Source organism: Podarcis liolepis, assembly GCF_965112155.1.
Source record: "Podarcis liolepis genome assembly, chromosome: 16".
Classification (NCBI taxonomy): domain Eukaryota; kingdom Metazoa; phylum Chordata; class Lepidosauria; order Squamata; family Lacertidae; genus Podarcis; species Podarcis liolepis.
In genome coordinates this window covers 33,082,405-33,097,012 of record NC_139567.1, presented here as the reverse complement: position 1 = coordinate 33,097,012, position 14,608 = coordinate 33,082,405, and the positions used below count along the sequence as shown (strand labels likewise).

General features: G+C 44.0%; 1 protein-coding gene across 15 annotated transcripts in view; it reads right to left on the bottom strand.

The window, feature by feature from the left end:
- CUX1 (cut like homeobox 1) overlaps positions 1–14,608 on the bottom strand; it is a 276,461-nt gene that overhangs the window by 40,200 nt on the left and 221,653 nt on the right. For 8 of the 15 annotated variants that reach the window (XM_083479155.1, XM_083479159.1, XM_083479161.1 and 5 more), the window contains 2 exons: positions 7,316–7,618; positions 4,381–4,443 (listed from right to left, as the gene is read on the bottom strand). The exons of 1 other annotated variant lie outside the window; for it this stretch is intronic. In XM_083479155.1, the coding sequence (XP_083335281.1) occupies positions 4,381–4,443; positions 7,316–7,618 (366 nt within the window). The remainder of the gene's footprint in view (positions 1–4,380; positions 4,444–7,315; positions 7,619–14,608) is intronic. 6 more of the 15 variants (XM_083479160.1, XM_083479151.1, XM_083479153.1 and 3 more) reach the window with 1 other exon arrangement.

Sequence of the window (14,608 nt, the reverse complement as noted above, 5' to 3'; positions counted from 1 at the left end):
CTTCCTTTAGGAAAGATACCTAGTGAACAATTCTCCCTTATAACCCTGCTTTAAGCTCAAGGCTTAGCTCCAATGCCTGGGAACAATGGCAACCGCCTCTGCCCTTTTGGCAACATGCTAATTATAAAGGCTCTTCATTTCATAATTACTGGGATGCTTCCGTCTACCCTTGTTGGTGATCCCAGGCAAGAGTCTCGAAAGCGGGCAGAGATTACAAGGCACAGCAGAGATAGAAGTACCTCCTCCAATTGCCCATCCCACCCCATCGATGTAATTTGTGCAGCAATCTTTTTTACATGAGGAAAAACCGTATTTCCACTTGGAATTTGTACCCCTGGCTGGCTGTTTCAGCAACCTATGCCTTATTGACCACAAGGCTTGCTTTTCAAACCCCATAGTAACTACAAATAACCCTTTAGCTGAATCAGACCAAAGGCCTATCCAGCCTGTCACCCTGTTTCCTACAGTGACCTTGGAGAAGCCCATAAGCAGGGCACAAGGGCAATAGTCTTCTTCTCCTGCTACTGTTCTGCGGCAACCAATATTCAGTGGTGCTCTGCCTCTGAAATTTAACCATCATAGTCTACTGCTGTAAATTTGGCATATACTGCTAGACCACTGGTCCACCTCTCATCATCCCCTGAACTGATTGACAGCAGCTGTCTCCGGGGTTTCAGACAGGAGTCTTCCCTGGCTCTACCTGGAGATGTTTCTGCACGGATGATCTTTTCCCTTATCTATCCATGAGTTGGTTTACTCTGCACACAACTTTTTTTCCATGAAGCTGATTATAAAATGTCCTAAACAAACAAGCCCCTTTCAAAATTATCTGAGTCAGACATCATTGCTTGCCCAGTGAGATCCAAAATATAATACTGTGCTGTGTGAAGAACTTTAGACTGTCCTGAATCTCCTGCCAAGCAATTTCACCAAGTGATCTCCAGTGTCTATTCTTGAGACCACATTCACACACAAAGATAAACCTATTATGATGTGCATAAGCCACAACGGTCATAAGACCACTCTCTCCTATCCCCTCACATGCTGCCAGGATGACAACTTTGGAAGTTCTAAGCTTACTAGACCAGGGCTTTCCATTTCATTGGAACTGGGGGATCATGGTTCAACCCTAACTATGGCCAGTTTCAGCTTAAAAACAAATTGGTGTAGTATAAACATCGACAACTGGGAAACACCGGCCTGTGAGTGCTCCAACTGGAGAACAGCCTTGACCAAAGGTGGGCTTTGAAGACTCTCAAACTCAGGATGAAAGGGAGAAATATGCTAAGAGGAAGGCACGCTTAGCAAACCCTCACTATGATCAACTCCCACCCGGAAACCTATGTCCCCACTGTGGAAGGATGTGTGGGTCCAGAATTGGCCTCCACAGTCACTTACAGACTCACTGTTAAAACTGTGTTTATGGAAGACAATTTTGCTTGGCTACGAATGATCACCAACAAAGAAAGAAGAAGAAGAAAATTTGACTTCAAAGCATGGGACTTGCTTCTTTAAATTAGTCATAGCTAGTGGAATGTATGATCTACAGTCTTAATGAAGGAGGTAGCTGTGGTTCACAAAAACTGAAAGGAAAAGCTTCTGAAGTCCATCTCAACCATGGGAGAGGAAGGACCCTGAGGCTGGCTGCAGCTTTTGCACGTCACAATAAGCCATAGTTTATGGTGCAAATGCAGTCTATATTGGTATTTACCAGCACATCTCCATTGCTTAGAGATGTGGCTACATGTATATGTTATAATTCCACGGAACTGCTGAAAGTAACACCATCTTCTTGAATAATCTTAAGCTCTCATTAAAAAGGGGGTGGAGTCTACAAATATATAGTTAAAAGTGTGTGGGCAAAACCTGCTGAAAACTCAGAAGCTGACTTGGTGGATATAAGAACTTTGTGGCCAGAGTGCCCCTTTCAATGAGTAGCTAAGTCAGAATAGTGCAGAATAAATTACACAAAATTTAAGTGAAATTGGGCAAAATGGGTTCAATTTGTGTAATTTAGACAGGCCGATCACTTGGCTTTTCTCAATGCAGAGTTTGGTAACTCAACCCAGGAAACAGAGCAAACTCAGCCCCTATGCAGTAGTTAATCAGAATATGACCTTGTGGCTGCTTAACGATACAAGGCAAGAATGATCACGCAAAACCTGCTCTGTGCTGCCCCCCCCCCCGTCTCTTGCCAAGCAGTTGAGCGACTGAAGTTAAGACAGGACTACTACTGTAAGAATCTAAAATTAGGGATCTCCTACATTTCAGATAATGGCTCTGGAGGTGCTGTGAGTCCTGCCACCATACTTTAAAGCAGCAGCTGACCAAGAGTTTGCTGCTCCTTCCAAATATATTTTTTTTCCTATTCCTCCCTCTATCCCAGGAGTGGGGAGGATGTTGCCCTCCAGACGTTGCAGGAGTACAACTCCCATCCATCCCTGACAACAGAGGCCAACCATTTCTGGAGGGCCACTCAGGTTCCCCACCCCTGCTGTGTCCCTTCAAATAAGCTCTACACCCCACAGGTACTTCTAAAAAGATACTGCTATTTTCACTCAGTGTACCTTTTTGTTGTTGCTTTCTACATATTTTTGCTCTTATACCCTTGCTGTACTCTGTCTGTCTGTCTGTCTATCTATCTATCTATCTATCTATCTATCTATCTATCTATCTATTCATGGTTTTATGTTTTTATGTTGCTCCTCAGCAACAGGAGCATGTTAACATAAACATAACTAATTATAAATCATGCCTGTGAGACATCTGAAAGGACACCTTACTTAAATATAGGAAATCCTGCTTGTGCAGGTTCACACAGTACCTGCCAACTATGTCATTGCTGGCATCTGGTTAGCTTCCAGGTACAATACAACGTGATTCTGTGCCAAGAAAAGAGCTCAAAACCATGGGTGGGGAACTTGGGACTCTCCAGATGTTGCTGGAATATAACTCCTGTAAGCCCCTGGTTGGGACTGTTGGGAGTTTGAGTTCAACCACATCTGGAGAGCTCCCCACCCCTGACTTAAATGGTCTGGTCTAGAGCAGAGGTCTTCTGCCTGTAGGAACAGATCCCTTAGCCACATTGCTGCTCGACTTGTACCACATATGGGAAACAGTGGATCCCATATTGCAATTTTAGTTTAAAAATTAATACATGTTTGGGCTAAAGGTCATTCCCAGGTCTACTGGTAGGGAGTATCTTATTTTACTTTATCAAAATGTACATACTACTTGATTGTATAAAACCCTCTAAGTGGGCTTAGGGATTGCCTTTTTTGTACAAAGCTCACTGATGTGATCCTGCTCCTGGGCTCTTGGCTTCCTGTGACTATGAAGTTGACACTCTATCCCTGTCAGTCCTTCACTTAAGATCTTCCAATGAGAGCCTGCTCTAAAATCCAACTTACAGGGAAGCTAACTTCACCAGGAAGAGGCCCTCCTAATATTTAAGATTTTAAAAATAAATAAGCGTATTTATTTGCTGCCATCTCACAGAACATCAGGGCAGTGTACAGCAACTTAAAAAAACAAAACACCTTTAAAAGTGGAACGGACTCCCTCTGGAAGTTGTGGACTCCCCTTCCTAGGAAGTTTTTAAGCAGAGGCCATCCGTCATGGATGCTTAATTGATATTCCTGCATTGCAGGGGGTTGGAGCGGATTACCCTGGGGCTTCCTTCCAGCTTTACAATACTCTGATTCCATGAAAAGTAATTTTTATATTATTTCACAACATTGATATACCGCTTGGCTCTAAAAGCCCTGATGCCCTGGAATTTCCTTCCAAAAGGAATTGGCTAAACCTGTAGCCTTTCAGATGCTGCTGGCCTACAAACCCCCATCAGCTCAGCCAGCCTGACAACTGGGAGGGCTGCAGGTTAGCCACCCCTGCCATGCAGCCTCCTCCATGCTGTCTTTCAGGAAACGTTTTAAAAAACTGGAAACTCGGATTCTGCCTTGCTGCTGCTATGACATACTGTGATGTGCTGTTCTGTTCAACTGTACAATTATGTGGTTTGATCTTTTTTATCGTTGCATATAATTTCCACAATGTTGTTAAGGTGCGAGTGTTTGTGTGGAGTTTTAGAAATGTAGACAGAATGGGTTGGATCTAGAGGACATGTGTCTGCCGCAGGATTAGCAGAAGCCAGTTTTTCCCCCACCCCACCTCCTCCTAATCACAGCCTTGCTTACTAAGCCAGGTGATCACAGTGGTCTTAAACTAGAAAAAGAAAACAAAGGAGAGCCGCTAGCGACCTTGGCTGAGACAGATACAGACAACCAGGGGCCCCAAAACAGAGGTGCTTCCGCCCTTAGCTAATCTAGAGATTTAGGCAAACAGAGGGCAAAAAGGAAACATTGAAATATTGTTCCACACCTAATGCAAGGTTTGGGGTACATTTCTTGCCTCTTCTGCTGCGTTTTAGGCTTGTCAGCCACGCTGTAGAAAAACAAAAATCATGGAGGGGGAAAAAGATTTATGTAAAGTGACATCAGAACAATAGTTAATAAAAGCACTTTTAAAAATGTTCCTCCTGCAGCACAAGAGGACACAGAATCAGGGACCCTGGTTTTCTGCACACTCTGAAACACGCTGAGAATTTGGCTTCCGGTGTAGAATCCAGAGGAGCCAACCTACTCTGGAGAAGTCCCGGTTTAAATTTTTTTTTTTTTTAAAGTGAGCAAGCTTCTAGCTCTCAAGGATAGGGGGGAAAAAACTGAAAAAAATGTATTAATCTGTTAAAGTTCCTGAAACTAGAAGGGGTCTGGGTGGGTGGAAGGGGGGGAGGGATGATTTCACAGCTCCCTGATCCTAACTGCAGCCCACCAATTCACCCAGAGTACCCAAGCACCTCCTTCCCCTTTACGGACTTTGTCGCTGTACTAGTTTGCAATTTGGAGTACATCTTCTGGAGCAGGTGGCAGTGCCTTAAATTGCTAAGGACCCACCTTAGATTTTGCTGAGTTTGCATCCACAATCTGTGCACCCACAGTCAATTGTTTCTACCTGCACAATTGATTCTGCTCATAGTAAACCTGCTGCTTTTGGCTTTTCTGGTTGCAGAATGACTTACAGTAAACCAGCGTCCCTGCATATATAGCATGCAACGACAATGCATCCAAAACCCTACAGGCCCTCGTCTGCATCACCCTTTCAGACTGGCAGGATGTGACTTCACCCCAACAGAATGGGAAACCCATCATGTTAAGTTTGAGCAGTTAAAGCTACAGGTCCTGGCATGACTGGAGTACAGTCCCACAATTTTTAATAGCATTGAGTAGATAGAACATTTTAATCTAAGATGGCAGTCAAGTTATTCTGCAATTGGCTAAGAACTGGAAAGCCAGTATTACGGAAGGCTGCCATTTGGAAACAGTAGAAGCTAAGCTTCTGAAAGGGTCATATTATCTAAGAGAGAGAAAGGATACCTAAAGGGTAGCCGCATTTCTACATCAAGAACTGCACATTTTCTGATGACATGTACTTCAATGGACCCAATTTACACCTGGTTTTGGTACCATCAGAGCAACTAGGCTACGTTATCAGAATTTCTGTAACCAATACAGCTTGGTTGTGTAAAGATGGGTAGATAAACATTATACACAATTTCTGCAGTCTTAGAAAAATGTATTTTTTCAGCATATCCATAGCTATTAATACCAAATTAGTTTCTGTACTCCCTCAGTCTTAGGAGTAATAAGAAAGTGATCAAAGACAATCTGCCTCTGCCCCACTCTACATGAATAAAATTCCCTGACATCTTAATTTTACAAAGTTACCAGTTTTCCCCCTTCACCGTGACATAACCAGTACAGAGGGATGCCTACAAATATGAGATCTCATTGTAAGGAATGGAGTATTGGCTCTTTCGCCTTTTCCCGCAAAGCAGTGTGAACTGTGATGGAGACGGCTGCCAGCCTGCAACCCAACTAATTGTAGAGCAGGTCTCCCCCCTCTGGGTTGGGGAAATCGAGAGCAGTGGTTCCCAATTAGGTAAGTACTGGGGCCCCCCAGTTTTTCAAAATAAGTCATGGACCCCCTACTTTTGATAGCTTTATGGTAGTTTCTGTTATGTGAATGGTGCCACAGAACCCCTGGGTGGGTTATGTCCGCAGACCACCAGTGGGGAACGGCTGATCTAAAGTGTTAGGAATCCATGCCAGTTGCTTCCTGTTTCTGCACAACAGCTAGATCTCATGCCGTTCCAGTAATGTGCGGATCACGGAATCAGCTGGGATTGCTAGGATCAGGTGGGTACTGCCATGTTAGCGTGTGCAGGCACACAATCCAGCTGAGGCTGGAGTGGTCATTACCTATGTGATCCTGGCTAACCCTCTAAATTCAGTCATCTAAGTATGATGGGATCCTGCCCCAGGCAAAGCACAATCATGCCATTTAATGTAGTGGTTGAGATGTAGCCACAACTAAAAGGAAAGATATCTGTGAGAAGGACACCAACCACATCCTTCCTGGAAATCTGCCCTGAACCACAAGCAATGAACAAGCCCTCTATTACTGTGCCACAATAGGAACTACCTCTGATAATGTACTCCAAACGCCGCCACCTAATCTATGGCTATCTAAGAGAGGCCTTGCTAGAAGCAACATAGAATGCAACATGCTCCATGCTCACATGTCATCACCTCACATGGAGTTCTTTGCCATATGGGTGGTAATACATACCTTCTTGTTTTCCACCTCCAGGAAATTCCCTTCTTCCTAAAATAGCTATCTGGTCAGTTCAGCCCTTTCAGACCTGGAACTCACTTTTCACTGACTACAGCAATAGGCCCATTTTAAATGTTTACTGTGTATGCCAAACTTTTTGCATGTTTCTCCTACTTTCTTTTTTTAAAAAAGAACAAGAAGTGGCAATGGTGCTAGTGGAGCAACTCATAGGAAGCTGGAGCAGGACTCAGTTTGGTCACACAAGCCACTGAAGAGCAATGATCTGAAGCATTTTTTATTTTTAAATTTTAAAGAATGATTCTGTATACTTGGGCGCTTTTGATTTGCTTTTCCCAAATCTTGGAATTAGTGTCCACAGCAACAAAGCCACTCATCATATAAAGAATGCTGAGATATGTGGCATTTGGATAATGTCATCAAGTAACAAGCAAATTTTGCAGGAACCGTATTAATTTCATTTAGTTCATGGAATAGTTTCCAATTGACTTGCTTCTGACCCAGTTACCTGAGCTGACTTTAAAAAGGTTCCTGTTTCCAACATTATTTATAAAAAACAAAGAATCTTTTTTTAAAAAAAGAACTGTTCTCTTAGAACAATCAGAAGCAGTAAAAAGATATTTACCCAGGTTGTTGTCTGTGAGCACCTCTTTGACCCGCTTTGTGATGCCGTAGGTATCCAGTTCCGGTGACATAGCGACCAGTTCTTGAATGCTGAGTGATGAATGGCCAGAGAGGGGCAATGGCGTTGTGGACTGGGACTCTGAAGCGGACGCCTCACTCGACTCCTGCAGCTTGCCCTCCTTACTTGTCTCTATGGCAGGACACGGCTGCTGGACCAGTTCCGTCAGGCTCTTCACAGATTCGCTGGAGCTCATGGGGGACTCGGGAGCAGGACTGCAGCTGGCCGATGTCTTTGGGGTGCTTTCTGCAAATCAGCAGGGGAAACAAATAGGGAAAACCTGGCTTAGGCAAAAGACTACTTCATCGAGGTCTTCCTTCCAGACTTCTTATTGCTTATAAGAAGAGTCAACAACCTCATGTTCTCCAAGTTCACCCTTAACCCCTTCATTTCCCACTTTCAGAAATTCCTAGGTTTGCTTGCATGCAACCGGCAACCCCACAGTCTACGGTGCCATGATTTAAATACCAATTTGGAGAAGCCATCCTTGCATGTACATCAATGCAAAAAGTAAGCAAACCTACATTTCAATGCTATAAAAAGACACACGTAGCAATTAACATGCAAAGCCTATCTTATTCGAAGGCAAACCACGGACTCACCCCCCCCCCCCAACTCTGCCTGGCAGCAGCTTTCCAAAGTTACCAGCAGAGACTGAACCTGGGACCTTTTGCGTGCAAAGCATTTCCCCACCATGTAAGTCAGCAGTCCTACATAATATACCAGGAGCCTGGCGCTCCATATTACTAGAACCCTGATTAGCTTCTGTATTATCTGAACACTAACACCTGGGTCGGAAGAGAGGAACATTCAGCCTTTCATTTTTTACAAAATTCTAAACACAACTAACAATGCAAACGAAAAGCTTGCACCAGTGCAAGAACGTGGCATTTCGGTCTTCATAAAGTTGATGTAAGGATGCAGGGGAACCCCAAAACAATGCCACATTTCCCTTACTCCTCCTCAAGTGTATATATTCAGTTTGTCTCTGGCATTTCTGCCATTTCCCAAGTTAGCCTTAGTTAATGAGGAGGGGTTTTTGTTTTTGTGATGAAACTAGCCAGAACTGAGCCAGAAATGGCACCTCTTATTTTTTGCTGTTCAGCTGGGCTTTGCAAATGGAAGGAACGGGAGGGAGCCTTCACTTGCAGGGCTTCAGCTGGCTAGGGTGGAAGATCAGCTGCCCTTAGTGTGCATGTATTTATGTGCATTTTTCTGAGGAGGGGGCTCCATGGCTTTCATCAGATTCTCAGAGGGGTCTATGACCCCAAAAAGGTTGAAAACCCTTGTCTTAGGAAGGAGAATGCCTATGGGTAGGAAGGAGACCAGGGTGGGTGGGGAGAAGGGAGGGTGGGCTTTTTACTTTAAAGCAAAGGGTAGATCATGCGGGTGCTGCCACCTTGTGAAATGCCTGGAAAGAAGCAGGTTTTGAGATTTCTCTGCTTCACGCAACCTTCTTTATGCCAACAGAACTTATGCTTGCTACAACTAAGGAGCAAGCGACTCGAGAAGCAACACACAAAGGAAGGAGACTTTTATTTTATTTTTAAAAAAACCTCTTCCCACCTCTGCAGGTGATGAGCTTACTTGTCGGTGCTCCAGCTAAGGGGAATGAACAGGACTCAAGAAGCAACACAAGCTGGTTTTAAAAGCTCCCTGTGCATCATTCCCTCCATTTCTATCTTTTTCACAGATCTTATGGCTGTTGCTACCCGCAGTACATTAAAGCAGCCTTTAAAAAAACCCTCCGGCTTATTCCACCCCCCAACCCCCTGCAATCACCAGGCTGAAATTGATGGGCCTCGTGGTGGCCTTGCCTGCTTACATGACCAGCTCAACAGGGGGCTGGGCCGGAAAAAATGGCCGGCTGGCCAGCGTAACTTAAGAAGAGAAAGGTTGTTCTGGATAAGGGAGGGGGAAGCAGGGCTGCATGTGTGTGTATGTTGCTAATTATGGTTTAATATGACCTGGCAACTCTCCCCCTTGGTTGCTTGCCCCAATTTTGCCTGCTTAGTGCTGATGCTGCTCTTCGTCTGAGAGCCCTTGCTGTTAGACAAACCATGCATTTCTCTGCATTTCCTCTATGATGTCCTGAATTTCTGAAAATTGGTGTGTGTGCGTGCGCGCACGCATGTGCTACTTATGCCTTGATTTGATTTGACATGTGATAAGTACAGTGATAGCTGTTGCACATTTTTATGTGGGCATACTAAGTAAAGAAGTGGATTGTACCCTCGATACTGTGATGCTCAAAGGAATATTATTATCTGAACCTGTTGGTAAAGGAACGGCCTGTTTTTTTACTGGGATTTATTTCTGCCCTGGCAACAGCAGTGATCCTATGCACCATGTAGCTGGCTTAAAATAAGTTACTGTTGTATTTTGGAACCGTCTTATTCAGTAATAATAGAGGTTCGTCACTGGTGAGCAAGGTGCACTCTGTACATGGTTTTGCCTTTTATTTCTTAAGCTCAAAGATCCTAATTATACTCCTCTCTGCTCAGATCTATATGAGGAAGCTGTGGATGACCAGGAGGGGTTGGTGCGGCAAATATAAACCTTTATTACTATTAACTTTGAGCAGGAACTTGAACACATCCCTGCTTACCCAGACATTGATGGCCGAAATATACCGTTCCTGGCAACCTTGAAATCGTTAGTTGCAAGGATCTGTGATTGTTTTAAACATTTTAAAGATGCTATGTATGTTTTTAAAATGTTTTAGATTTGCTTTTAAACAGGTTCTTATTTTTAATTGGATTGTTTTACCACTTTAGTGTTTATTGCCCAGGGCTCCTTTGGCAGGAACAGAAGTACAGAAATGTGAAAGATAAATAAAAAATAATACAGAAAAGATGGAGTTGTAAGTTGCAAAATTACCGTATTTTTTGCTCTAGTAGACTCACTTTTTCCCTCCTAAAAAGTAAGGGGAAATGTGTGTGCGTCTTATGGAGCGAATGCAGGCTGCACAGCTATCCCAGAAGCCAGAACAGCAAGAGGGATTGCTGCTTTCACTGCACAGCGATCCCTCTTGCTGTTCTGGCTTCTGAGATTCAAAATATTTTTTTTGTTTTCCTCCTTCAAAAACTAGGTGCGTCTTGTGGTCTGGTGCGTCTTATAGAGCAAAAAATACGGTAGTTATCCTGCACACCTCCCTTTGTGGCTCTGCTGCCACAATGCTAATAATTTATTTGCCACCATCAGCAGTGCTGGGAGGAGGGGTGCTTGGTGAGCGCAATAAAGATGGGGAGGAAGGAATGTGGGAATGACTCTCTCCCCATGTCTCCCTCCCTCTTCATCAGAACAGTGCTTTTCCTCAGTGCAGGAAATCAGAGAAATTTGGCGTCAGGGGCAGGGAGGGGATCAGACACCCATGGGGGCTACATGGAAGTCCCCTAAGTGCTGCATACAGCCTGCAGGTTGCTCACATGTGCTGTATTACCAAAACTAAGATGAAATAACTCCCAGAATTCTTTGCTTCTGTTCCCCGCTCCGCCGCCCCCATCCACTGGTATGACTCTATATTTTTATTCTTATTTCTGTTATTATTGCTGCCCAGTTTTTGACCTTAGATCAAGGTCAGGGCTAAAATGAAACTCTACGTTGCTTCTTAATGAACGATCTTTCGTCAATAAACAAAAAGAGGTGTCGATATATTAACTTCTGACAGCGTAGCAAGAAAAGTGGTGTAGGAGTTGGGAATGTAATTGCCAAAGGAATGTCTCATTAAGTAGTACAGACAAACAGTCTTGGTTTTGTTTTGGGTTTTGTTTTTGTCCCTGTATGGCAAACAAAAAACCAGTGGGTATTAACATTTCTTTCAAGAAAACAGAGCTGCCAGGACATACTGTCTGTCTCCTTCTTGAGCTTCACAAGAACTGTACTCTTCCAGAAGTGTACTCCCAATAAATCTGCATGCTGCACATTCTCCAATATTTCATGGACAGAAATGGTGTGTCCCTGTAACCACCCTATTCTCAGAGCAAAATGATCAATGCTTCACTTCATTCCAAATTACTGCAAACTCCATTTACATTTTTTTTTTTAAATGGACCACTACTGTTTTTTGTTTTTCTTTAAGTATTCAAATTTCACTACGAGTCTGGCTGAACGTACTGGTGGCAGAAGTGAAGCTGCCCACAGACCTTTTGTGATCATGTGTGCGCACTGACATGCACGTGCACTAGACTCAGCCTGCATTCTTTTCTTTTTTTAAAAAAATCATCTTTATTGGTTTAAAATCAACACTTAGACACACAACTAAAGCTTGAAAAAAGAAAAAGAAACAAAAGAAGCACAATACATCTCTTACAAAAACAACAGAACAATACATCACAAATTCACAAAAATGTTCCATCAACTTCCGACTTCCTTGATATAGAGTCGGCCAGCATTCACGCCCCCGCCCCCCGCACTTAGAGCTATCAAATGAATGCTACTTTTGGGTACACTAGAATAAGTTTAAAAAGCACTTCCAATATCTTCTGAATGGCCAAAATAGGGATAGGAGATAGAGAATATTGTACCTGGGATAGGTACAAGAAAACATGGGCTGTTGGAGTAGGGGCAGAGGAGATAATTATTTCTAATCTGTGCCGGTTTCACAAAATGCTCATTCTTGTGTCTGTTCTGTTCCATTTCAGCATATATATATATATATATATATATATATATATATATATATATATATACACACACACATACCAGTACCGAGATTCATATTATCTTAATGCACATTCTTAAAAAACAACAACACTGTGAATTATGCATTTTAGAAAGACATTTTGATCATGTTTTGAGAAGAGAACTGTATTGTGAAATCTGAAGACGTGTGAGACTCTAAGGGCAATTATTCTCCAGTACACACAGTTGTGGGAGGTGCGGATTAGGTGAGCTTGCTTCAGAATTCACAGAAACTGAATTTCTATGTTAGAATGTACGGCACCTCCTTTTGTATACAATATTTCAAAAATCCAGACAGAAAAGTTGTTGAGCAAGTGTTTTTTGGCAAAGGTGTTGAGCTTTTATTTTTAGTTTCCCCCAAAATTGTTGATTGTGACGGCTGCTATGCTCTGTCTTGCCAGGGTGCTTAAAATGGTTTAGGATCCACTAAGCTGGCACTGGAGAGATAAGGGGTGTGTTAGGAAAAGGACACAAATTATTCCAAGTCCAGTTCTGGCTGAGTCTTCATTGGACAAGGAGATACAAGGGCCCGCCCATTCCCTTTGCAACCATTGGCCTGACTACTTGTAGTAACAATCCTGAGAACCAGTAAAACTGCATTCCGAATGATGTTTGGGGTCCTCTTAAGAGAGATTTTAAAGTGAGGAACAGGATGAGAAGCAGGACTGTGGCCTCCCTCCTAACTCTCATGTTTCCTTTTGCTTTGTCCGTCCTCTGGATCTAAATGAATGAGATCTCTAGGCAGAGGTATTACTACGCCTGCTTATTCCCAGCTGCATGTTCTGGGCAAGTAACAAAATATACGGGTCTGCATAAAAGGCGGATCTACACGGATCCTCATGGATCCTCCACTTTTTTAAAATTAATTCCAACAAATGCAGTGTCAAATCACACCTAGAAGGCACGCCTACAAACTGGACTATAAAAAACGTGGATCCAACACTTTGCCGCGCTGCAGTACCATAAAAACATGGATCCGAGGCACGGATCCTCATGAATTCATATGATTTTTATATTGAAACAAAATAAAAACACCATGCTACTGTAGACCACATCTTAGTCTGTAGGAGGAACCAAAAAAATCACGCATCCACTGTTTCGTGGTGCCGCAATGGCGCAAAAACATGGTTAAAAAACACGGATCCTCATGAATCCTCATGATTTTTGCACTAGATCAGCCCAAACTCACTTTCAAATTACACATCATGTCCAGGGGCAAGACACCCACCACAGAAATCACGGATCCATGGCTTCCTGGCCATACCATGGCACAAAAACGTGGTTTTCAAGAACAGATCCTCATGGATCCTCACACTTTTTGCATTGGACCAACCCAAACTCACTGTCAAATCACACATCATAGCCAGGGGCACAACCTACACCACAAAAAACTCAGATCCACGCCTGCCTGACCACGCCCTGGCCCAAAAACGTGGTTCCGAAGCACGGATCCTCATGAATCCTTATGATTTTTGCACTAGATCAACCCAAAGTCACCATCAGATCAAACATCATGGCCATGGGCACAGCATCCACCACAAAAATCACGGATCCACGGCTTCCTGGCGAAACCGTGGCCCAAAAACGTGGTTTTCAAGAACGGATCTTCATGGATCCTCACGCTTTTTGCATCGGGCCACCCCAAACTCACCATCAAATCACACATCATGTCCAGGGGCACAGCCTGCACCACAAAAATCACGGATCCACGGCTTCCTGACCATACCGTGGCCCAAAAACGTGGTTTTGAAGCATGGATCCTCATGGATCCTCACGCTTTTTGCATCGGGCCACCCCAAACTCACCATCAAATCACACATCATGTCCAGGGGCACAGCCTGCACCATAAAAATCACGGATCCACGGCTTCCTGACCATACCGTGGCCCAAAAACGTGGTTTTGAAGCACGGATCCTCATGGATCCTCACGCTTTTTGCATCGGGCCACCCCAAACTCACCGTCAAATCACACATCATGTTCAGGGGCACTGCCTGCACCACAAAAAACTCGGATCCACGGCTTCCTGGCCACTCCATGGCCCAAAAACGTGGTTTTGAAGCACGGATCCTCATGGGTCCTCATGCTTTTTGCATTGGGCCACCCCAAACTCACCGTCAAATCACACATCATGTCCAGGGGCACTGCCTGCACCACAGAAAACTCGGATCCACGGCTTCCTGGCCACTCCAAGGCCCAAAAACGTGGTTCCGAAGCACGGATCCTCATGGATCCTCACGCTTTTTGCATTGGGCCACCCCAAACTCACCATCAAATCACACATCATTCCCAGGGGCACAGCCTGCACCACAAAAAACTCGGATCCACGGCTTCCTGGCCACTCCATGGCCCAAAAACGTGGTTTTAAAGCACGGATCCTCATGGATCCTCACTCTTTTTGCATTGGGCCAACCCAAACTCACTGGCAAATCACACATCATGTCCAGGGGCACTGCCTGCACCACAAAAAACTCGGATCCACTGCTTCCTGGCCAATCCAAGGCCCAAAAACGTGGTTTTAAAGCACGGATCCTCATGGATCCTCACGCTTTTTG